Consider the following 24,288-nt stretch of genomic DNA (forward strand, 5'->3'; position numbering starts at 1 on the left):
TGTGTGCATTTTACTGTGGACTGACTGTTTTGAAACTTATATGGTAGTTAAATAGCCCCTAGACCTCAGTTATCGTGAAAAAAGCCAGGAAATGTCAGTTTTGCAAATATGGGACCTTTAATTTGTGCCGGAACCTCCGAATTTGCCCGAAATCTGATCTGGCACCTCATTTGACAGATCCCCTCCTCACGCGCCAATGAAAGACGTTTGTGTTGACCTATAGCGTGCATATATTTCATGAAAAAAACTTCTATTATGAGCAGGCTTGCCTAGCATCTACATTTGAAACAACAAACTTGAGCGCGCAAAGAGATGCGCCATGGCTGCGACTAGCCGTTCAAAGCACTTCATGAGGATGGGGGTAATATATTATATATTAATGGGGGTATACATTACGTGCATATATTTAATGAAAAAAACTTATGAGCAGGCTTGCCTAGCATCTACACAAACTTGAGCCCGCAAAGAGATGCGACGTCTCTGCTCTCACAAACCCGAATGCACGGATCCAATACTGATACACATGCTTTTCTTTCTCAGATGTTTACATTTAGTTAAGACAAAACCGACTGTGCTTACGAGGATAATCGCCAGGACGGCCATTTTGACGTAATTTTTTTGTGTGTATTTGGCGGCGTAATCGCAACAAGCTGCAAAAAAATAACTCAATTTGGTACTCTCGAGGAGGCGCGATATGCACGCTATGGATGTGACTGTGAGCGCATATGGAGCACGCAAGTATCGAATGGCTTAAACTTAAAAAGATGTGCAAATGATACAGTTTTGTGACGATGCAACAATGACTCGAATTCTGTCGACTGTCCCGAAATCTGAGCGAAAACCTTGTATCGCAGCGTGCAGTAGGCTAGTGCAAACGAGAATTTGGTACTCACGAGGCGGCGCGATATGCGCGCAATGGATGTGACCGTGAGCGCATAGGAATGTTGAAGTTTCACGTGTTTTTTTTATCACGACTGAAATGAAAGGAACTAGGAAGAAAAACAGAACAGCAGCGACACCCAATGTCGTCAGTACAACAGTGACACCTATTGGCAAATCTTAACACTAAACACAGTCTAGTCTATTTACTGTTACGCTAACTTGAATTAAATGAAACAAAGTCCAATCTCACTCCTAAGATACTCAAACTTCTGTCTTACTAATGGCTTGGTCAAGATATCTGCCTTCATGTCATCTGTAGGGCAGTATTGCAGTTGGATTTGACCATTCTGCACACACTCACGAATGTAATGATAGCGAATGTCTATGTGCTTAGTCCGTGAATGGTCAACTGGATTCTTTGCGATTGCAATAGCTCCTTGGTTGTCCTCCAGAATCACCACAGGTGTAACATGCATTCCAAGATCACTCAGTAGTCTTCTAAGCCAGGCACATTCCTGAGCTGCTTGACTAAGTGCAACATACTCAGCCTCTGCTGTCGAAAGAGCAACAGTTGACTGTTTCTTGCTGAGCCAGCTCACGGCTCCTCCACCCAGTAAGAACATATTGCCGGTTGTCGAGCGACGATCATCCTGGTCACCAGCCCAGTCAGCATCTGAGTATCCAATCAAAGTTCCAGAATCTGACCGCTCATATTTGAGAGCAAGATTCAGGGTACCCTTCAAGTACCGTAGAATCCTCTTCACCGCCGTCAGATGCGCAGCACTTGGATTAGCGTTGAACTTTGAACTTTGATACAACACTCACTGCTTGTGCTATGTCAGGTCGTGTGGCCATTGCAGCATACAGTAGGCTACCTACCATGGACTGGTAAGTACTTGAGTTCACAGGCTTGCTTACACCATCATTCTTTTTTAGCTTCACATTTGCATCAGTTGGAGTTGCAAAAGGATTGGCATCATGCATGCCATATTTTTGAAGAATGGCTTCTATGTAATGCTTCTGATGAAGAAACACACAATTTCTCTCCTTGTCTTGGATGACAGAGATACCCAAGATATAGGAAAGCTCTCCCATGTCCTTCATCTTGTAGCGCTTTAGAGCAAGTTTCAGCTCTTTCATGCTTTCCATCGACTCCATGATCAGGATCAGATCATCAACATATACAGCCAATATCTCCAGCTCCTGTTGAAATCTCACAAACACACATGGGTCCGATGTACTCTGTTTGAAACCAATGTTCTTCATGAACTCTGTGAAAGTTTTGCTCCAGCAGTGAGAGGACTGCTTAAGCCCGTATATTGACTTTTTCAATTTGCATACCAAATGTTCCTCCCCTGATCTGACAAATCCCTCTGGTTGCTCCATGTAGATTTCCTCATCCAGGTGTCCATTTAGAAATGCAGTTACTACATCCATCTGATGCACATTATTATTCTGGACGGCGAAGGACAGCAACATACGAATTGAGCTAAATCTTACTACAGGTAAAAAAGTTTCATCATAGTCAGCACCATACTTCTGTGAGTATCCCTTACTGGTGCCACAAGCTGGCTGTTACTAAAGCACTTGACACACAGTGACAGTCAGGCGAACTTCCCTCGACATCCAGCTGATACAACCCATCAGATCTTTGTGTTCCCATTCCTTGGAGATCTCCATCTTTACTATGGACGTAACAGCGAGACTTCTTGAACTGCACCGTATTTCCTCTTCTGACAGCAGCTCCCACTGAGAAGAGTTTCCCCGATAACTTGGGAACATACAGAACATCAAACATTGTGACATTTTTTACATCACTGACTTTGAATGTCATTCTCAGTTTAACGTTACCAAAACCTAGGGCATCAACCACTCTGCCATCACCGAGCTTCACAGACTGTGGTCTTGGAAATTGCTGGTAGTTTTGGAGGATTTCTTCATGACATGTTATGTGCTTTGAGGCTCCAGAGTCGATCAACCACTCGTTTTGTTGCATCATTTTATCCTGGTTTGCCTCTTTAGCGATAAAAGCACTCTCAGACAAGTCTTCTGCATCTTCACATGTTACGTTTTTGGCCTTGTGGGTTTTATTCCTTTTTTCTTTACTTGGACAGTCATGCTTGATATGTCCCTCTATCCCACACTTGTAACATCTCCATGAGCTGGATTTACCAGCTTTCACTGCCTTAGAGTTAGACTGCATATCACCGCGAACTTGCGTTGACATCGCTGACGCACCACCGGACACAGCTCCACTAGACATACCACTGCCATAGTTACCATCAGCAGACACTCGCTTTTGTTCTTAATTTATTAATGCTTGCTGAACAAACTGCAGTGTTAAATTGTCCAACTTAGTTTCCAGTGCAGTGACAATTGTAGCATAGCTTGATGGCAAACTACCCAGCAGTGTTACAATTTGATCCTCAATTCTTCAATTTGTAATCTTCAGTTACAGCACCTATTGCTCATAGCTGATCAGTTAGTTCTTTCATTCGTTTCAAATGTTCAGTTATGCTCTCTCCTTCCTTCATTTCACATCTGAAGTATTTTTTCTTCAGAAACAACTTGTTTTCAAGAGTGTCTCTCTCAAAATGTCCTTTCAGCATGTCCCACGCTTCTTTAGGGGTCTTACAGCTTGTTATCAGATACAATTGTGGTGTACTCACATTCAGCACCAACACAGAAAACGCTTTTTCTTTCCGCTTTTTCTGCCCTTGTCTGTGCATTTGCTCCCTCTGGCACGTTGTCAGTCTCCACCACCATAGTCCTTTTGCTTTCATCAAATGCTCCATTTGAAATTTCCACGTTGCCCAGTTCTCTGGCCCGCTTAGCTTTTCAATAAACAGTCTATCCTCCATTGTGAGTTCCACAACACTATCTATGTCACACACAAAAAATTCTGTGTAAAAAGCACCTTTTTAGCGAAGACCTGGGCCCATAACCTGTTGAAGTTTCACGTGTTTTTTTTTATCACGACTGAAATGAAAGGAAGTAGGAAGAAAAACAGAACAGCACGCGAGAATCAGTAGTGTGCAGTTGTGCACATGAGATGCGCTGTTGTGAAGCCGCTTTGAGAGTGAGAGAAGACACAGTACAGCTGAATCACACGCTCTTTTCAAATGACTGATTTAATCTGATAGTATGTGTGGATTTATTTACTCATCTAACCTACATGCTCTATTGAATATGTTTGCAGGAATTTCCCTCATTATAAACTCGAAAGCAGATTAAACATAATTCTATTATACAGAGATTTAAGGAAAAAAATGCATGACTTTTCCAGAACTTTTCCAGGCCTGGAAATGGCTGTTTTAAAATTTAATAAAAAAACGTACATATTAACGAACAAAAAATGCTCCAAACGTTTTTCTAAACGTACTTTATATATATATATAAAAAAACTAAATTTCCATTACATACAAAACTGAACTATTTTAATAGCTGAAACAGTAGTATAAGCTCTTTTTGGGAAAAGGGGAAAAAGACGGGCTAGGGCCGATTTGAGACTCGTGCAGGGCTCTAATCCACTTCATCCAACGCTGTTTTGTTCTCATCTGTGAGCATGCTCTTGATATATGTATTTTACCATTTTGTTGAGTTTAAAACGTGTGACACTTTAACAAACAAGGAACCTCAAGGTTGATCTAGGAAAATGTGTGAAAATGTATAGGGCCCCATTCCTATATTTTTTTATTATTTGCCTGGGGCCCCCAATTCACTAAATCCGCCCGTCTCAAAGCCATGCAACATCATGGTAGCACCTGTTGTGCTTCACAACACTGGTAAGATGAGCAGTGAGAATAATTACCTACTGCATAACATCTTATAATAATAATTTGTTCCGATTCTGAATCTTTTTTAGATATCCTCTAAAGCATTTAAGCTAATTTTACCCACCAGTGAATTGATATCTATACTCAAAGCAGTAGTCACATCATCATCATCTATCTTCAGCATGCAGGAAAATGGTTAGCAGGCCTGTGCCAGCATCATGATGTTTGTCTTGTGGCTACGCAGCTGTCATATAATTAAACCTGGAAGACGAATATAGATGTTATGACTGACAAAATGGTCAAAAATATATGGCACGTCATTATCTCTACAGAAACGACATGCAGCCTCTAATGAATCTGCTGGAAATAAAGAGACATAATATTTATTTTGGTGAATTTATTTGGTGTTTTAACCATTCTTTATATTTAAGGCACAGTTGGTGAAATACAGTCACGGTTACATACATAGTGATAGTACGACATTGTGACTAAACAGCTGCGCAATGACAAAAATTAATATCAAGCACATGTAAAGCCTGCTCGGCTGTCCTGTGTAAAAAAGTGAGAACCCAAAAAATGGGAATGTTGCCGTGTGGAATGTGTGTAGACCTTTAATTGCTGTCCTGACGATACGACAGAAAAACCACACAGTGAGGCGTTTATGGTTGTTGGTTTTGATGAAGGGAAGTAACATTCTGAAACACCACCAAAGAGAGTAATGGTATCACAAGGCCTAAAAATAACATCCTTCAAGTTAAAATAACATGCTTCGTGCCTTAAAATAACAACAGGTTTCATGTCTCTTTTATTAGTGTTTAGAATGACTATGTTCATGTCTGGAAAGTGAACACTGCAAGAAAAATATTAGTTACATGTGATTATTTCTGGGTTTTTTTTTTCAGATTGATTCATCAAACTGTTCTAAAAACACCAGTGGACGGATTCACAAAATATCCTCAAGATAAAATTCTTCTTAGCTGCTGTTTTCTTCTTATTTCTAAACGTAAGAAGGAATAAAGTTAAGAAAGTTTTGTAACTCTAAAAATGAAGAACTTACTGTATAACATTTCTTTTTTATGTTGTAAAAACAAAACTTACCAAGAATAATTCAACCAAAAATGAAAATTTGTTGACAATTTACTCAGGCCATCCAAGATGTAGAGGAGCCAGTTTCCTCATAGGAACAGATCTGGAGAAATTTAGCATTACAACACTTGCTTATTCTATTATTAAGGCACTTCTGGCCAAAATACATAAGCCCATAATCTATAATAAAGTTTCCTCCAGTGAAAACATCCATCTCCTGTCATCCTCTCAACATCAAATTCCACCAACATATGATTGTTTTAGACTGTTTTTGCTTGTAAATGGTGGTTGATCTGTGCTCATTTCTCCCATTTTAGACAAGGCTGGAGGAAGAGTTATTATGAATTATGAACACATATTTTGGCCAGAAGTCACAATTTAAAGTTAAAATGCCATAATGATGTATTTGTTTCTTACAAACACACAGCTTTTCACTTCACAAGACATTAATTGATGGACTGGAGTGGTGTGGATTAATTGTGGATTATTGTGATGTTTTTATCAGCTGTTTTGACTCATTCTGACGGCACCCATTCACTGCAGAGGATCCATTAGTGAGTAGGTGAAGTAATGCTTAATTTCTCCAAATCTGCTCTGATGAAGAACAAACTCATCTACATCTTGGATGGCCTGAAGGGGAGTACATTTTCAGCAAATTTTCATTTTTGGGTGAACTAATCCTTTATGAATTTTTCAAGAATTGCCCTTAAGAACATCCTTACAAACTTAACATTTATCTTAGTAAATCTGCTAAATTCTTTCTTAAGAAGATCTTCAGGAACCCGGCTCCTGGCATTTTTAAATCGCAGGATACAGTGAAGAACAGATGCTGTTGTCATCAGAAAGCGCAGTCAGGCCTCTGTTACAAATCTACAAATAAAGGGACAGATGTTTAAACTCAAAAAGATTTTTTCTTCAGGCAAACAACCAATAAAAAAAAAAAAATCTCTAAAAAGGCCTCTTCTGGTTAGATATATTGTGCTTATAAGGTGGAACTAGACTTTGCCCCCAGAAGCAAGTCTAGTGGTGTGTCCAAAACAATGTCTCTCATAGTTCGTCTCGAGCTGTTCTGTCCAGAGGAGACTGGAGCACATCTGAGTTTTGGGCCTCTGTGCTGATCTCAGCCTGTTCCCGGGTTTTACCCGAGTGCTTCCTGTCCCAGTCTGTGCGCACTGTCTCATTGTCCCACACTGTGGAGGTTTCTGTGTCACTGATATACCCAGGTTCACCTGTGTAGCGTGTAGGAAACACAAGCAAGGGCTCCGCTGAAAATGCTTTCAGGTCCCTCGTCTCAAACTGATCCATGTAATCCGATCTGAAGAGGATGATGGTATTAGATGTAAAGAAGACGACAGAGTGAAATTAGACAAAGGCAAAACATAATAACATAATACCAATAAATACATTTTCTGAAAACTTTGCCAACTAATTGCATTTAATATAGGTTTAAACTAGAACACATTAGTTAATTAATATGCAATTAAGTGTTAAAAAAACATTACATTTCACTATGGAACCGGTTTCTGCCACTGAATATAAACAAAAGGGTAACTGTGAATTTACGTATAACAATTCTGACTTTTCTCAGAATTGTGATATGTAAACAATAAAATTGAGTTTATAGCTCACAATTCTAACTTTATTTCTCGCAATTGCAGGTTTATATCCTGCAATTCTAAGAAAAAAAGAACTGTGAGATGTAAACTTGCAACTGTCAGAAAAAAACAAAACAATTTTATTTCTCACAGTTTGTTTGTGTGTGTAAGCATATACTGTGTGTTTTGGTGTTCAGTGTTTGATTGACCGATATCAATTACATTCTAAAACTCACTTTAGACTATAAATCACAGGACCTTCTTGATATATATAAATCTATTGTGGAATAATTGATCTAGAAGTAATGTTACTTGCATATATGGGATGTGTAGATGACTTCCTCCATTTGTAGTACTTACACAGGATGCTTATTAAACATAATAGGAAGGAACTCGTCCACAGGCAACATTTTACTGATTGGTTCTGCTTTGAGGAGCTTTTTGGCTCCTTGTAATGACATCATGTAGCCCAAGGTCCAATAGGAATAGTCCGCCTCCACCAGGTTGCGAATGTTTGGTACTGCCTTCTCAGGTCGGTCCACTTGCATCCTCTTCCTCCCAATATAACTGCAAAAACACACAACAACCAACATGAACAAAGCTCCCATCGATACATAACCCCAAAATTGAGTGCAGCCAATGATTGTACACAAAAAGAGCCGCTCACATGAGGTCCCAGTCCAGACCCTTACTCTCCACCTCACGCATCAGATTCTGTAGGCGGCGCTTGAAGAAAATCTCAAACCGCAAATCATCTTCAAGCACCAGCGAGGTCTTCAGGCCTCTGTCTACAATCTGTGTATTACAGCATATAAACATCAAAGCTTTAGATGCTCACAAAAACCCTGAGTCTATATTCACATTCTCTTCCAAAACGAGCTGCCTAATTAGACAGTATTTTAAGTCAGATATTAACACAAGGCGCTTCCAAAACATGGTGAGTATAAGTGACTTGAAACATTAAAAAAAATCTTACTGACCCCAAACATTTCAATGGTAGTTTATGTAGGCAGCAGAGAGTAAGGCATCTTGCTAGATTTGGGAACAGAACTACAAACTGGGATATGAGCCAGACCTCTTTCCAGATGTTATAGTGGGACAGGAAGCAGCCCATCTCTCCTCTCGTCAGAGGTCTGCCATGGTAGGGGTCACTGTAGCCGGGAAGCATGTGGACTCCCATAGCATGGATCTCACTGACGTTCATAGCTCTGGCATATAAAAGAAAGGCTGTGAGCAAATGTTTCGTGCTGGAAATGAATGCTGCATTTGTTTGACGGTAACAGAAGTGAACTTACTTGCCATCAACAGCTGCTATAATCTTGCAGTCGATTTCTTGCTCTCTCAGCGCCCTCAGCATGCACTCACGCCGGTCGGCCCGCCTTTTCAGGTTGATCATAAATACCTTTGGAAATACATAAAAGCACACTGAATACAACGTTACAAAAGAACCATTCCAATCAGTACAACCAACCCACACGTTTACCTCATCAAAGTCCATTTTGTCAGGTCTTTTGACAGGTTTGGGCAAGTATCTGGAAGGCTCAACTGGAGGATTTCGCACTGGAAATGAAAAGAGGTGGTTACATTCGATAAAGCATAAGTATTTTTTTGTGAAGCTGAAACGTACCATTGACCTCCAGCAAAGTATGAATAAAGCTGTCAGCTTCATCCTGCATGGTGCTGTGGGCACGAAGAGGCACTGGCAGATGCCCATAAGTCTCCTTGTTACAAATAAACATTTGTACCTCTGCAAAAACCACAGAGAATACAAATAAAAGTGTGGAATAATAGGCACAACATCATCTTAAATGAATGGTACATACGAAAATGTAAATTCAGTCATCATTTATACACTCATGTCATTTCAAACCTGCCTGATGTTCTTTCTTCTCTGGAACATAATAGATGATATTTTAAAAATGTTTCAGTGTTGTTTTTTTGTCCATACAAAAGTCATTGTGCTTGGACTTCATTGTAAATATTCTTCAAAATATCTTCTTTTGTGCTTCACAGAAGAAAGTCAGTCATTCAGGTTTGGAGCAACATAAATGATTTTGATTTTAGGTTAACAGGCATGGATTGTGGGTATCTGTCGTGGCACCCACCTGCCATGCGGGCTGAAAAAGCAAAGACTATAATGTCGTCAAAGGCCCAGGTGTAGTCTGGATGTGGTGGGTGAAAAGCAAGCAGTCTGGAAGCTTCTTTCCGCAGGTCAACCAGGAAAGTCGAGTGCACCATGGGAATGGCAAAGCAACCCCTACGCACTTGCTTGCGCATGGGGATGTAGGCAGGGGTTCGTTTATAGTAGCCCTGGAGAAGTTTGATCATATGTTTGTTTTTTCATATTTCTGGAGAAAGTGAAAGATCACACGCACGTATTCAGAGGAACTGTACCTGGGATGTCATTCCACACCAGAAGTTTGAGTAGGCAGCACGAGACTCCATCATTGGTGCCACAACCGTCTTGTTCTCCTTTATTAGTTTCCATAAGACGTCTCGGTTGATCAGGAGATTATCACAATCAATCATCTGGAAAGATAGAAAATAACAATACATTTGCATGCATGCACAAACGAGCTGCCTACAAAAACAAAGCTTACTCAAGATAGTCACCAAAAGGCAGATCAGGAAGTAAAATCAAATACAATCACGACTCTAAATCAGTGGTGTTCAGTGTTATTGATTGTGTCCAACACAGTATTCAAGGTCCCCCCCATTAAGATATTTCTTGTAGTGTATCCAATGTATTCAATTTCTAACAGAAACTGGGAGCCTTGATTTAATTAATACGGATTTATTTAGTAATTTAAGAAGTTTCTAGAACTGTATGTTCTTAATGAGTGTTCACATACAGTCATCATTTAAACTGTCACTTCTGGCCAAAATACCAGAGTTCATCCCAGTTCATCCCCTGTTGGGTTCTCGCACCAAAATCCACCGATCCATTTGTTTAGGACTGTTTTGGCTTGTAAACAGTAATTCATTTGTGCATATTTCTCTCCTGATTCAGACAAGACTAATTTTTTCGGAGAAAGCAATTTTATGTATAAAGGATGCAAAGTAATGGTCACCACTTTTCACTTCAAGACGTTAATTGCTGGACTGGAGTGGTGTGGATTATTGTTATGTTTTTATCAGCCGTTTGGACTCTCATTCTGACGGCACCCATTCACTGCAGAGGATCCATTAGCGATGTAATTTTACATTTCTCCAAATCTGTTTCTATGAAGAAACAAACCCCTCTACATCTCGGATGGCTTGAGGCAGAGTACATTTTCAGCATTTTTGTGATTGAAATTGACACTGCCCAATTACTTCAGTTATCTCAATAACAGAGATTAGATCAAATAATCATGATAATCAGATGATTAATCAATAATCACACCATTCAATGGCCACAAGTCTCTATTTACCAACATGGTCCTAGCGAAGAGAGTGGATAGTGTGTGGTAAACTCACCATGAGATAGTCTGCCCACATCTCTCGTGCAGACTCAAGTGCTGCCTGCCGCAGTTTCATGACGTAGGCGTAGCGCTCATTCGTCCAATCCTTTGGTCCTTCCTCATCATGATATTTTCTGAATGAGAAAGAGAAATGTAGTACAAGGAAATGCACAAATGAACCAGTTCCATGAAACCACAAGTGAAGAAACATGGCAAACCTTGGTTCCTCCTTTGGCCTCCACTCCACATAATGGTAGAGTTTCTGTACACTGATGAGCCAGTCTCGCAGTAGGTAAGTAGTGTTGTCAATATTGTGGTCGGTTGCCACCCTATCAGAAACATACAAACGGTGCTCATTATGTGCACTTTACTTTCTACAGAATACAATATCTGGTGGAAACTAAAGATTACATGAGCTAAACACGAGCTTATGATTACCTGCACTCGCACAGAGTATAATCACACCATATCTAAAACGACATTTCAAGTGCATAATGTATATTTAGACCAGCAACAGGGAAACGAGTGAAGAAACACAAAAGCTCTAAATTAAACTCTACAGCAGAACTAGACTAAAAGTGTAACAGAACATGAGAAGTGAAACTGCCATGCTATCGGGTTATCACAGAGAGACCGTGGCAAAGATAAAGTAAACGGAGAGGTAGCGTCCCATTCTGCTGAAGACATAAGGTACACCACACGTCCTACTTTTCACTGGCTCCGTCTCAGAATGAACAGATGAGTCTCCCACAGCTGTGATGCCTCAGAGTCTACCGATCCAAACAGTTAACCCAGCGACTCTGGCCAACAGCTACTACTACTACTATAGTACAAACTGATTCATGAAGGAACTTCAAGTCAGATTTTTACAAAGGCTATTTTCAAACTGTTATATCAGTGGTTTTCAACTTTTTTTACTCAAAGGCCCCTTGTTGTTTAACACGATACATTACGATATTTCCGGTATTTCTGCTGCAATTGACAAAGCTGCTTGTTTTGAAACCTTTTTATTAACAGAAACTAGAAATATTGATAATAAATGAACCACAATCATTTTGTGACTTTAGAAGTTTCATGAAATGCATGTTCTTCAATTCAAAACAAGTTATTTAGGGGTAAAAATAAATATTTGTACTATTTTTATTTTATTGATTGTTTTTAATATTTTATTATTATTATTTTAACATTTTACTTCAGATGATAGTTTGATTATGCTAATAGATTAATCATTATTTATTTTTAATACTTTTTAGTATAATCTTGAGGCGGAAGTTTTCTGAGGCCCCCTAGTTAAATGAGTTCTGTTAGGTCATGACTATGACTAAACTAGGTTTATGTACATTAATTTCCGCTTCTGCCATTGTACAGAAGTGAAACCATGCAGTTGTTATCTTAAAAAGCTATTTCTACTTAATCTAACCTTAAACGGTTATTTTTGTTGTTGTAACTTAAAGTAATCATGTGAATTCAGTCATGTAAAAAAAAAAAAAAAAAAAAACCATGAATAAAACCAATTAATGGATAATCCAACCAAAAAGTACAATTCTGTTGTCATATTGGCCCTCATTTTGCATGCATTTCTTTTTTCTGCTGAACACAAAGGAAGGTATTTTGAAAATGTTGGTAACCAAACAGTTTTGGTTCCCATTGACTTCTATTGTATATTTTGGCCATGCTGTTTGGTTACCTACATTCTTTAAAACCTTCTTTTGTGTTTCACACAAGTCGTACAGGACAGGGGGAGAAAAATTACAATTTAATTTTTTTGCTTTTTGTATATACAGTAAGAATAAAAATAAGTAAAGGGAAGAGAGGGGAAATGGGTTCACCAAATGACATGAGCCAAATTCAAACCTGTGATGCATGTGCACTAACCTCTAGACCACAGCTCCATCACCTGACAGCTTTTTAGTAACAAAAAAGCTTAAGCCGCATGTTGTCTGTGAGACCCATATGCTACCACATAAAAATACACATTTACACATACAGAAAACAAATAAATCTGTACAAGTAAATGATAATGTACAATCAGCTAATCATTGTCCATCTGCCTGTACATTATTATAGCGAAATACTCTCCAGATAAATTCATTCATGGATAAGAAATATTGGGCGAGTGGTCATTATTCCGAAACATTTAACTATTAAACAAATAGTCTAAATGGAGTCTAACCAATCAGAACCAAGTATTCCAGAAAAACGTGTAATAATTTATTTATGTTTTAATACAGTGATCAATAACATTTCACAGCATTTCTGTTTTGCCGTGTTCACTCCTATTCCCTTGTCGTTATATGACAATTCAATCTGGGGCACGACTACGGCAAGCTTCAGAGCGTTCTTGGTAAATGACACCTTTACAACAGAGCTCTTCATTCACTGGTTAGGACAATGACAACTTTAAAGGAAACTTTCAAGTAAAGCTGGCAGAGATGAGCAGGACACAGCGAGTATGGAGAAGCCCCTCCCATCTAAGTTTTTTTTTCTTCTTAAATTTACCCTCCAGAGCATTGAGTTGCTGGCAGCCAGATGTTCACTTCACAGACACCAAGAATGAAAACCTAGTCCAGAAAGCAATTGAAAGTAGTGCCACAAGTAACAAATGTGACCCTGGACCACAAGACCAGTTATAAGGGTCAATTTTTTTGAAATCATCTGAAAGCTGAATAAATAAGCTTCTTTTTTTTTTTGTAGGATAGGACAATATTTGGCCGAGATACAACTATTTGAACATCTGGAATCTGAGGGTGCAAAAAAAATTCAAATAAGAGAAAATCACCTTTAAAGTTGTCCAAATGAAGTTCTTACCAATGTATATTACTAATCAAATTACGTTTCGATATATCTACAGTAGGAAATGTATAAAATATCTTCATGGAACATGATCATTACTTAATATCCTAATGATTTTTGGCATAAAAGAAAAATACATAATTCTGACCCATACAATGTATTGTTGGCTACTGCTAGAAATATACCCGTGCTACTTATGACTGGTTTTGTGGTCCAGGGTCACATATGGGATACTAGTGTCTGGTAAAAAGACAGGGGTAGGCCTATCTAATAATTAAGTACTAGTACAGCTCAAGTAGATACTATTAAATACGAGGATAGTTACTTGTAACATAGTAATAATAAAATTAAAGTAATAGTAATAAGTCCTAGTACATATGAATGAATAGTTAAACTGGAATAGTTAAAAGCAACAACTGGAAAAAAAACACACTACTCGGATGTTAAGTTTGCTACTATTAACAATAAAGGAAATGTTGGGGAAATTGACTAGTAGTCACTTCGTATGTCATGGACAAGTAAGTACTAACGTTAGTCACTATTGGAAAACTTAGAACTAATGAAGAATTCGTACGATTACCACGCGCACACATACTACAGGCATTATGACGGGTTATGAGATTCTAGCGTTATGACATCAGTAACACAGGAGTCTTGACTCTGAGCAGCTGCACGCCGTCTCACACACACACGTTTTGTTTTTGTGAAAAGTGGGGACATCCCATAGGCGTAATGGTTTTTATACTGTACAGACCGTATATTCTATTGCCCTACACCAACCCTACCCCTAAACCTACCCCTTACTGGAAACTTTGTGCTATTTCAGATTTTCAATACACTCCATTCTGTGTGATTTATAACCGTTTTGAAAAGTGGGGACATGGGGTAATGTCCTGAAAAGTCACCTTCTCCTTGTAATACCTATGTCATACCCTTGTCATTATACAAATGTATGTCCTCATTTGTCACAAAAACGCGCACACACACACACTTACCACAGCGCGATCTGGTCTTTAGGGTAATCGAGGCGCTCGATAGTACCGAGGAAATGTGGCAGCGAGTGCTGGGCGTTACGGCAGATGAGAGCGATCATTACTCGGGGAGCTAATATCGGAGACTCCGGGCTCCAGCGCTCTTCGTGGAAGTATCCTTGAGCTGGTCCAGTATTCATCAGACAGGACCACAGCACCGACACGAACAACACGAACCAGAGCATTGTACTGCACACACTCTTTACGAACATGCATACGAGCTCTTACAGCTAACCACACTGTTACACCCAGAGGTAGAAAGTTAAAACGGGTACCTATAGTTTAAATAATTCCGCCGACCAAAATCAGCCTGCATTGACAACACTGCAGTTTGGGAGACGAGCGAGTTAAAGGGGATGTTACGCTGACGTTTAAAGAGGAGGGACACGTTCTGGTAATCTGCAAACCAAGAGCATAGTAACACGTTACAGCAAGGCTAGTCACCTCCGGTCCTGGAGGGCCAGTGATCTGCTAGTTTACTTCCAACCCTTATCCAGCACACCTGTTCATCATTTTTAAATAGTCCTGAATACTTTGATTAGCCTGGTCAGGTGTGTTTAATTAGGGTTGGAACTAAACTCTGCAGGACACCGGCCCTCCAGGACTCAGGAGCCGAGTTGAAGAGCCCTGCGTTACATTCATTTATATTTCAAAACATTAGCTGTCTTTATAAAAAACAAAAACAAATTATATATATCTATATCTCTAGCAGATTAGTAAACATTGTATATTCTAGTATAAGTTTAAGGTTTTATAATGCATTTTTTATTTCAAGTAATAAAAATGTTGTATATATATATATATATATATATATATATAGTAGAATAGTATGTTCTTGTAAAATGTACTCCAATAATCTGTATTTTATTTGTTTCTGCCACGACTTTTCCCCCTGAATTTCTGAGTTTATATCTCACAATTCTGAGAAAAAACGTCGGAAAATAGTTTCCACAGTCATTGTTATTATAATAAAGCCATGGTAACGTAGTATTAGTAAAAAGGTGTGCGTTTGTTCTACTACTTTATTGTTTTATATATATATATATATATATATATATATAAATATATATATATATATATATATAAAGTTGGATTCTGAAAGCTTCATAGATCCCATAATAGTTTTACAGTAGTAATGATAATTGCAGTAATTATAATATAATGATAATTTAAAAAAATCTTTGCAAACATAGTGCTTTTTAAGGACTTCATAAGAATACTAGACAGTGTTTTTACAAGTTCTGTCTCCTAAATTCAGAGCTTTGCTCCGGGACCTGGCCTCTCCACCTGAGATGTGAGGGAGGCAGCTGCTGGCTCATCCACTAGCCAGAAGAGCTCTCCCTGTCTAGGTGCGACCAGAGCTGCTGGAAGTGCAGGGCCTTCTCCACCCTCCAATACTTGCTACAAAAGTACAGAAAATACAGAATCAAAACCGAAGCAGTAAGATGAAGAATAATAAAGAAAAATGTAACATTTACAATTACAGATATACAATAGGGTCCAAAAGTCTGGTCTGAAACACAATAGAAAGTACTTACCTTAAGTACAGGAGCTTTGCTGCCCCCAGTTGACACAAACACTACACATCGAGCAGCGTTAACGGTGGGTAATGTCATAGTGACACGCTGAGGCGGTGGTTTGGGGGAATCAGAGATGGGCGCCACTGTCCTCTGGCTTTCCTACAAAAATCACATTTCCCATAACACAGAGATACTTAAAAAAAGCAAGCCAATAAAATATTTACACAGAATTCCATTTCAAAACAGATAAAGGGTCAATGGGAGAATCAACAGGATTCTGTAATAAGTGGGATACATGCTACACTAAAAGTAGATGTTATATTGCGGCTTTATCAAGAATTTATCTGAAACCTGTAATAAAGGATGATCTGGAAAGAGAGAGCAGGTATGTCCATCTGGTCCTATTCCCAGCAACAGCATGTCAAAAACCGGTATTTGCTCCGTGTTAAAAGCCTACAATGACAAATATGAATTTGAAAAAACCCCAAAAACGAATGAGTTTAATGTAATCTGTCTAGAAAAACGAAATCGCACCTTGCTCAGTTTACCAGCATAGTCATCAGCACATTCTTGCACAGGTAAAGAAGGATCTATAGCCAAAATCCTTTCTTCTGGAATGATGATTTTCCCAAACAACTGATTCTGGATATAAAAATCAATCAGTAATCATAGTTTTCACATGACATGATCAGCCCAGATTATTGTGATGTTTTTATCAGCTGTTTGGACTCTCATTCTGACGGCACCCATTCACTGCAGAGGATCCATTGTTGATGAGCAAGTGATGTAATGCTAAATTTCTCCAAATCTGTTACCACGAAGAAACAAACTTACTCACATCTTGGATGGTCTGAGTGTGAGTAAAGTTTCATTTTTGGGTAAACTATTTGTTTGGTTATGGATTGCAAGTGCCCAAAACTTGCAGTTTGTTCCCATATCTTTGATTCCATTCTTTTGAGGGGTGATCTAAATATTTGACAGGCCTGTGCTGCAGTTCTACAGATGTTTTACCTCTTGGTCTCTGTGTCATGTGACTGAAAACTATGATTGACTTGATTCACTCTACAGGTTTTGTAGTATAAGTAAAAGACTGCCACTCCTTCTAATATGTACCGAGTTACCTTATATAAGCCATAAGTGCTCTCAGGATCAGTGAATGGAACGAGTCTCTCATCACAGAACCCAATGAGCCATCTGCTGCAGTCCAGGTTTGGGACAGCTGGCAGCTCCTTACTCAGGATGGACACCAAACTCCCTCCTGAAAGGCCCAGAGAGAAGCTTGCACCTGTGCTGAGAGCTTTCTCTGCTCGAGAGGACACCAGCTGGGCCAGAGTGGATCCAAGCTCGGCCACTGAGGGGAAAACCACCACTCTTCGTCCAGACATAATTCTCTGAAATAAAGAGAGGCAATGATTATGCCAGTCAGGTCAGATATGAAGCAATGCATAAGTCAACTGACTCTGCACAACTCATGCGTCCAACTTAGCATGACCAGAAAAAAGAAACAATTAGTTAACTGCCGTCTGCAATTCAGGTGTTGTGAACAACGTGTACTGTTTAATTTGATTGGGCAGTGCAGGTTTGATAAAGTCGAATGAATGAAGGAAGTAAGTTATTGCACCGAAATGTGAGAGCAGTAGAATAAGTGCACTAAGAGCCTACCGACAAACTCGGATAATAATAACACGTCAAAATTATGATTTTATCGTGCTTTTATACTTCCATGCTGGCTTATGGAAGCTGTAAAAACGAATAAATTACATTTCACTCACCAAGGAATGTTTTCTTAATAGTGAGATTTCCTTTACGTGCCTCTCACGCGATCTGACCAACATCCAATCGCAGCGAACGTTGCCTACTGTTGCATTCTGGGTAATGTAGTGCTGACGAGTCAAGCTCCGTTTCTAAATATTCAGTTGATTTCACGGCCTTGGAGTCTCAAATCCCATCATAATATAATATAATATAATATAATATAATATAATATAATATAATATAATATAATATAATATAATATAATATAATATAATATAATATAATATAATATAATATAATATAATATAATATAATATAATATAATATAATATAATTTTTTTACCATATTTATAACCATATTTGACCATATTTATTAGCATTATCACAATATGTAAGGAACAGATAAATTGCAATTTATCTGTGACAATTTAAGACTAATTTAAGAGCCTAAAAATGTCTCTATGGATGCAAAAAGACATATCAGCAGTAAATAATCGAAAATTATATTTACAACATTTGATTTTCCCTCTGGCTGGCACTCAAACGGCTCCATTTCAATAGATGGCGCTAGTGCGCCATATTTAGATAAATCATTTTGCACCAGAAGTTGGTTTGCCATCCGCCATAAAACGTTATTAGAAGAAGAAGAAGAAGAAAAATCATTTACGTTGAGCTAAACGTAGGAGAGGGAACCTTTGGTGTGTAAGATGAAAACTGTGGAAACAGTTTATGTGGCATTATCACGTTAAAACATACGACTAGCTGAAGTATATGAATAGCAGTCGAATCTGTATATATCTGTTAAATAAAGTTTGTGACTTCCTTTCGATAGTTTGTGGAAATATTGGGAGATGCTGTCCACTCTCTCCTCCTTTCAGACTCAGTTAGCGTGCATCATGGAAACACTTGTGCAGACAGCTGTGTTAGAGATAAGCAAGCTCGTGGATGTGGTTTGACAGCACTAATATATATATATATATTACATTACGTTAAGTAACCATTTGGTAGCATATATTTGTCTAATATATATATATATATATATATGCAGCCTCTGCAGTCATATAACATATATAATATGCAACCATGCTGAATAAAGTCCACAGTCAATGCCATGAACCATACTTATTTAATTTATTCTCTAACGTTTGGAATAGTTAAGATTGTTTAATGTTTTTTTAAAAATGATCTTATGCTCACCAAGGCTGCATTTATTTAATCAAAAATACAGTAAAAGCAGTAAAAAATTGTGAAATCTTAGCTACAATTTAGAATGACTGTTTTCTGTTTGAATATATTATCAAGTGTAATTTATTCCTGTGATGCAAAGCTGAATTTTCAGCATCATTACTCCAGTCTTCAGTGTCACACGATCGTGGCATTATCACGTTAAAACATACGACTAGCTGAAGTATATGAATAGCAGTCGAATCTGTATATATCTGTTAAATAAAGTTTGTGACTTCCTTTCGATAGTTTGTGGAAATATTGGGAGATGCTGTCCACTCTCTCCTCCTTTCAGACTCAGTTAGCGTGCATCATGGAAACACTTGTGCAGACAGCTGTGTTAGAGATAAGCAAGCTCGTGGATGTGGAGTGTGAAGTGCTGTTGTCGGAGGTCAGCCGCAGCCGCAGTGAAATCAGCGCTCTGAGGAAGAGACTGGGGCTGATGGAGGTCCAGCCGTGGACAAACACTCGACAAACACCGACAGAGACTTTCACATGTGCCAAGAGGTAGTTCCACTTTTGGGTATTTATTTAGCATATAATTGCATATACTTTATTAGACAAATATATGCTACCAAATGGTTATTTAACGTAATGTAATATATATAATCAAAAATACAGTAAAAGCAGTAAAAAATTGTGAAATCTTAGCTACAATTTAGAATGACTGTTTTCTGTTTGAATATATTATCAAGTGTAATTTATTCCTGTGATGCAAAGCTGAATTTTCAGCATCATTACTCCAGTCTTCAGTGTCACACGATCCTTCAGAAATCATTCTAATATTCTGATTTGATGTTCAAGAAACATGTATTATTATTAGCAATGTTGAAAACTGTTGTGCTGCTTCATATTTTTGTGGAAACTGCGATACATTTCCATTCAAAGGTTTGATTTAAGAAAGTTTTTTTTTTTTTTTTTAAAGAAATGTATACTTTAATTCAGTAAGGATGCATTAAATTGTTCAAAAGTGATAGAGAAGATATTTATGGTGTAAAAAGAATAAATAAATGCTGTTCTTTTGAACTTTAATAATAAGAAATGTTTCTTGAGCATCGAATCAGCATATCAGAATGATTTCTGAAGTGTCATGTGACACTGAAGACTGGAGTAATGATGCTGAAAATTCAGCTTTGCATCACAGGAATAAATTACATTTTAAAATATATTCAAATAGAAAACACTTACTTAAAATTTTAAGAATTTTTCACAATGTTACAGTTTTTTTTTTTTTGCTCAAATAAATGCAGCCTTGAGCATAAGAGACTTAAAGATGTTAAGACATATTAATTATTCCAAACTTTTGACCACTAGTGCATAACCCTTTTATTTTTATTTTATTAGTGAATGTGGCCAAGAAGAGATGCACTGTCATTTGAACAGGTGTAGAGGCCCAAGAAAAGACGTCCCAACAGTAATTCAGCAAGACCAAGTAAGTTCTCCTCTTTATGTAAATATCCATATTGAATGAATGAATGAGAGCTGTAGAAAACGTAATGTTTCTATTTCATACAAATATAAGATATAATGTGATGTCACAATGTCAAAGGACAGTCCACAGCAGAAGTGTGAGGTAAACCAGCCAATTAGTAGGGTGAAGCAGGAGCAACAGGAAGTAGATGTTTGGATTGGTCAAGACAACAGTGAAGCAGGTAAGTAACTGTTGAATAATGGTGGATAATTTTAATTGCCAGTGTTTCTAAGTAATTTATAACTTCCACTTACATTACTCACACTTAACCACAGGAACCCAGTGTGGTGAAGCTGAGAGCCTGTCACCCATCAAGGATGTTCTCAAAACTGTTCCTTGTGTTGGCAGAGGAAGTAGAGAAAACACAGCCGCAAGGGTCCCATCTAAAGCAGAAAGACCAGAAGTGAACAGAAACTCCTCACCCGGAACAATCACAGTGAACCAGACTGTGCCAAATGGTGAACCAAACATGTCTTTCAGTCACGCACAGAGTTTGAGTGCATCAAACTCCACAAGAACATCCAGTGCCAACACTATTTCAGGAGACAAGCGTTTTGTTTGCTCCTATTGTTCGAAGAGGTTCAGGTGCTTTAGTCAACTTACGATACATCAGCGGAGTCACACAGGTGAGAAGCCATACAGGTGCACGCTCTGTGGAAAGAGGTACTTTCAGAAAGGACACCTGTACACCCATCAGCGCACCCATACCGGAGAGAAGCCATATCAATGTTCGCTCTGTGGAAAAGGCTTTATTCAGAAATGCACTCTAGACAAGCATCTGCGAAGTCACACTGGAGAAAAACCCTACACTTGTACAAAATGTGGGAAAGGGTTCATGACCAAATTTAATCTTAACAAACACTTGTCGTGTCAGACTTGCAACAACATTAGTTAATGACAATAAGCTTGAGTAAATGTGCTGATATTAGTTTCAAACTGCATTGATTTGCACTCTTATGATCACGGAGATCAATGTACAGTTTGATAAACACTTTGATTCATGTGGCATCAGATCAGCATTAAAATCAAGTCTGAAAACAGTTAAACTTCTTCTGTTAAATTTATTAATTTATTGCATTAAACACATTAAGAATATTTTCATGCGTTTAAATATTTATTTTTTTATTGGGGAAAAAAACCTTTGATATTCTTCCATGATTCCAAAAGGCAAATTTGATAATATTAATAAAATATGCTCTTGTTCTTTTCGTGCTTGTAGAAATCTAAAAAAATATACAGTGGTGTGAAAAAGTGTTGTCCTGATTTCTTATTTTTTTGCATGTTTGTCACACTTTAATTTTAATTTAATTTCCCTATTGTTATTCTGAATAGTTGCATTTTTTTAGCGTATTTTCTATACAGTGTTTTACGGTAATTCATCCCATGATTCCTTTCAGCCAAACGTTATTTATGGTTTCAACAGAAAGATTGCACTGAATATAGGGACAGTGACTGGCAAAAAAAAAAAAACAGCTATATTAAGAGTACAGTGGAGCCAACATTTTCTCCAGACATTGTAAAGCTTCCCGTAAGCGACGGACATCATGAATACTGCTGATTTTCAGACGCAGCTAACATCCATAATGGAAATTATGGCGAGAACCGCTGTTGTGGAAATAAGCAAACTTTTCGAGGAGAATTCTTTGTTGCTGCGATTAGAGATTTCACGCTGTACAAACGAAAATGAATCTCTGAAAAAGAAATGTCATTTTCTGGAGAATAAACTTCAGTCTGCACGGAAAAGCGCTGGAAAGATGAACGGGTCACAAGCTCCATTCAACCACCCGGGACTTACAGGTGATTTTCTTTTTTTTATAAAACGCGTGTTGTTACTGTGAATTTGCCTAAATTAAATGCAGCGATAAATGGTCACATGAGGATGTGCAGGCTAATTAAAGACCTGAGCTGGTCAACTGAAGGCTGTGTGTTCATACCCCACAAAGGATAATGTTGGTGCCCTTGAACTTGAGGGACTGTTGTTGATGTGCTAACAGATAGTCGTTGCTGTAAGTGAGGTCATTTTTAGGAAACTGCCTGTTCCGTGAGTTACTACAGATATAATTCACAGATTACATTAGTGAACATTATTTGATAAACTGTAATGCACAAACTTTCGAAGATAACTTTCATGGTAATATCCGCCGATTTCGGTGTCCATATTCGTCAACATTTACATTCTAGATAGAAGAATAAATAGAAAAGAACGTTGCATTGTTCTGTTTCAAATATCATGCTTTCTTCAATTTCTGAAAATTTTACGTTTGTCTGAAAACTAATTTGTTTTTAACACTACTGGGATAATAAAATTGGTTTGGATCAGTGGAGTAGGCATGGACCCAGAACATAATAAACTATAACCTTCTTTAAAACAGTTACAATTTAGCCCCCCCCTCCCCAAATACTGTATAGATGTATTTGCGCCTCTTGTGTCCGTTGATGTGTGTTTATGAACTTCAGACATCCAGTTGTCTGAGATGGTTCTCAGATGGTCCACCATCCTGCAGTTGATGACCATTTGCAACTATGAAAGTGTCGAGTTCTTTGGGTTGATGCAGTTATTCTAATGAAATCCCATGAAGCAGAATCCCATTTTAGGGCAGGACACTAATGTTTTACAATATGATGTGAAAATTGTATGATTTTATTGCAAGCCATGCCAAAATGGAATGATACTACTATTGCAGTACATTTATTACAAAATTATTGTGACGGGGTTGAAATAATGTACCATTTTGAGTTGTATTGTATATTTCAAGACTATAGTCAGTTTCTTTTGGCCTGAGGTAGAAAAAGCTCAGCTGAAACCCTTTCAAATGGAATTGTATGTCAAAGTTGCAGACACGAAAAGCTCTGTTTGTTGAGAATGCGTTTTTGTAGGAGTGGTGTAGCCTTACTAATGCCCACATGTTCAACAGACACCGAATGCCAGCCCACAATTGACAATGTCTTTGGCAAGGAATGGTGCATGAACCTCTGGAGACACGAGGAGTCACATGTTGGTCAGAAGGACGACACACACCTAGACTCTTCAGTCAACACAGAAGAGGTTGGTCTCACATCCTGCTTACGTTTTTTAAATACAATGTCAGAATTCAGCTTACTAACTCCTTCTGTATTGTCAATGATTTTAGCCAATAAATTTGCTGGATGAAGAACCAGATGTGATTATGATTAATGAGGAGACGCTGAAGGATGACAATTGCACTGGGAAAAATAAACCAGAGGAAGACGAAAGTAGCAGTTTGAGAGGTTTGTGGAGAGAGAACTTTAAAGGTGCTGTATGTAGGATTTACACCGAGTGGTTGAACTAGGTATTGCAGTCCAAATTCAAAATATTGGAGAGGGTTTTTTTCACCCGGCCCCTCCTCCTCAGACTTGACGCGCACACACAGGTTGCCAGATTGACGACACCAACAGGAACGAGCGCACTTGACCATGAATGAAATGAAATACGCTGTGTTTTCCGCCAACTGGCAACCCGGGGTCCCGAAATACAATTGGGTAAACTGGCAGTGGGCGGGTTTCACAAACCAAAACAGAGACCGACATTCCGGCCCGGAACGCACATTTTCAAAGGAGAATAACTGACTGTAGCATTGTTTTTCAGATAAACAAGTATGTTAACTTAGCATGTTTCTTAAATATCTGCAAACATATTATGGTATTTTTATGCTTTAGTAGAGTCAAAAACTTACATACAGCACCTTTAAGA

At 38.3% G+C, this 24,288-nt stretch overlaps 4 protein-coding genes across 5 annotated transcripts in view; 2 read left to right on the forward strand and 2 right to left on the reverse strand.

Moving 5' to 3' along the window:
- Positions 1-6,526: 6,526 nt before the first annotated feature.
- LOC107672476 (procollagen galactosyltransferase 1-like) lies at positions 6,527-15,276 on the reverse strand. Its single transcript, XM_016465679.1, has 12 exons — positions 14,571-15,276; positions 11,001-11,111; positions 10,799-10,916; positions 9,734-9,868; positions 9,445-9,649; positions 8,967-9,086; positions 8,823-8,899; positions 8,635-8,741; positions 8,415-8,547; positions 8,007-8,134; positions 7,700-7,906; positions 6,527-7,059 (listed from the first exon to the last, which is right to left on the reverse strand). Exons 1-12 carry the CDS (start codon positions 14,816-14,818, stop codon positions 6,792-6,794), a joined length of 1,857 nt encoding a protein of 618 aa, XP_016321165.1. The 5' UTR covers positions 14,819-15,276; the 3' UTR covers positions 6,527-6,791.
- A 439-nt stretch (positions 15,277-15,715) lies between these two features.
- LOC107672478 (6-phosphogluconolactonase-like) lies at positions 15,716-18,001 on the reverse strand. Of its 2 annotated transcripts, none has more exons than XM_016465682.1 (6): positions 17,899-18,001; positions 17,248-17,517; positions 16,661-16,768; positions 16,478-16,579; positions 16,145-16,285; positions 15,716-16,007 (listed from the first exon to the last, which is right to left on the reverse strand). In XM_016465682.1, the coding sequence occupies exons 1-6, from the start codon at positions 17,959-17,961 to the stop codon at positions 15,861-15,863; spliced, it is 831 nt and encodes a 276-aa protein (XP_016321168.1). In that variant the 5' UTR covers positions 17,962-18,001; the 3' UTR covers positions 15,716-15,860. The 2 variants fall into 2 exon arrangements, with proteins under 2 accessions (XP_016321168.1, XP_016321169.1); XM_016465683.1 differs by lacking the exon at positions 17,899-18,001 and adding an exon at positions 17,789-17,875 and having other exon boundaries at positions 15,717-16,007.
- Positions 18,002-19,328: 1,327 nt separating this feature from the next.
- Positions 19,329-21,617, forward strand: LOC107672477 (histone-lysine N-methyltransferase PRDM9-like). The gene is made up of 4 exons (XM_016465680.1): positions 19,329-19,612; positions 20,450-20,537; positions 20,655-20,757; positions 20,852-21,617. Exons 1-4 carry the CDS (start codon positions 19,374-19,376, stop codon positions 21,469-21,471), a joined length of 1,050 nt encoding a protein of 349 aa, XP_016321166.1. The 5' UTR covers positions 19,329-19,373; the 3' UTR covers positions 21,472-21,617.
- A 113-nt stretch (positions 21,618-21,730) lies between these two features.
- LOC107672432 (zinc finger protein 37-like) overlaps positions 21,731-24,288 on the forward strand; it is a 7,825-nt gene continuing 5,267 nt past the window's right edge. The window contains exons 1-4 of the mRNA XM_016465619.1: positions 21,731-21,743; positions 22,110-22,373; positions 23,492-23,622; positions 23,708-23,825. Coding sequence (XP_016321105.1) covers positions 21,731-21,743; positions 22,110-22,373; positions 23,492-23,622; positions 23,708-23,825 — 526 coding nt within the window. The remainder of the gene's footprint in view (positions 21,744-22,109; positions 22,374-23,491; positions 23,623-23,707; positions 23,826-24,288) is intronic.

The sequence above is a fragment of the Sinocyclocheilus anshuiensis genome, unplaced genomic scaffold (genome assembly GCF_001515605.1).
Source record: "Sinocyclocheilus anshuiensis isolate Anshui unplaced genomic scaffold, SAMN03320099.WGS_v1.1 scaffold1430, whole genome shotgun sequence".
In the NCBI taxonomy this organism is placed as follows: domain Eukaryota; kingdom Metazoa; phylum Chordata; class Actinopteri; order Cypriniformes; family Cyprinidae; genus Sinocyclocheilus; species Sinocyclocheilus anshuiensis.

Excerpts from the sequence above, each read along its gene's own strand:
- LOC107672477 (XM_016465680.1), top strand. The coding sequence starts at position 19,374 with ATGCTGTCCACTCTCTCCTCCTTTCAGACTCAGTTAGCGTGCATCATG. Across the intron at positions 19,613-20,449 it reads ACTTTCACATGTGCCAAGAG|TGAATGTGGCCAAGAAGAGA; the intron begins GTAGTTCCACTT and ends TTATTTTATTAG. Across the intron at positions 20,758-20,851 it reads TCAAGACAACAGTGAAGCAG|GAACCCAGTGTGGTGAAGCT; the intron begins GTAAGTAACTGT and ends ACTTAACCACAG.
- LOC107672476 (XM_016465679.1), bottom strand. The coding sequence starts at position 14,818 with ATGTTCGTAAAGAGTGTGTGCAGTACAATGCTCTGGTTCGTGTTGTTC. Across the intron at positions 10,917-11,000 it reads AGGCCAAAGGAGGAACCAAG|AAAATATCATGATGAGGAAG; the intron begins GTTTGCCATGTT and ends TTTCTCATTCAG. Across the intron at positions 9,650-9,733 it reads GGTGTGGAATGACATCCCAG|GGCTACTATAAACGAACCCC; the intron begins GTACAGTTCCTC and ends AAACTTCTCCAG.
- LOC107672478 (XM_016465682.1), bottom strand. The coding sequence starts at position 17,961 with ATGTTGGTCAGATCGCGTGAGAGGCACGTAAAGGAAATCTCACTATTA. Across the intron at positions 17,518-17,898 it reads TATTAAGAAAACATTCCTTG|AGAATTATGTCTGGACGAAG; the intron begins GTGAGTGAAATG and ends TCTTTATTTCAG. Across the intron at positions 16,769-17,247 it reads GCACTTATGGCTTATATAAG|AATCAGTTGTTTGGGAAAAT; the intron begins GTAACTCGGTAC and ends TTTTATATCCAG.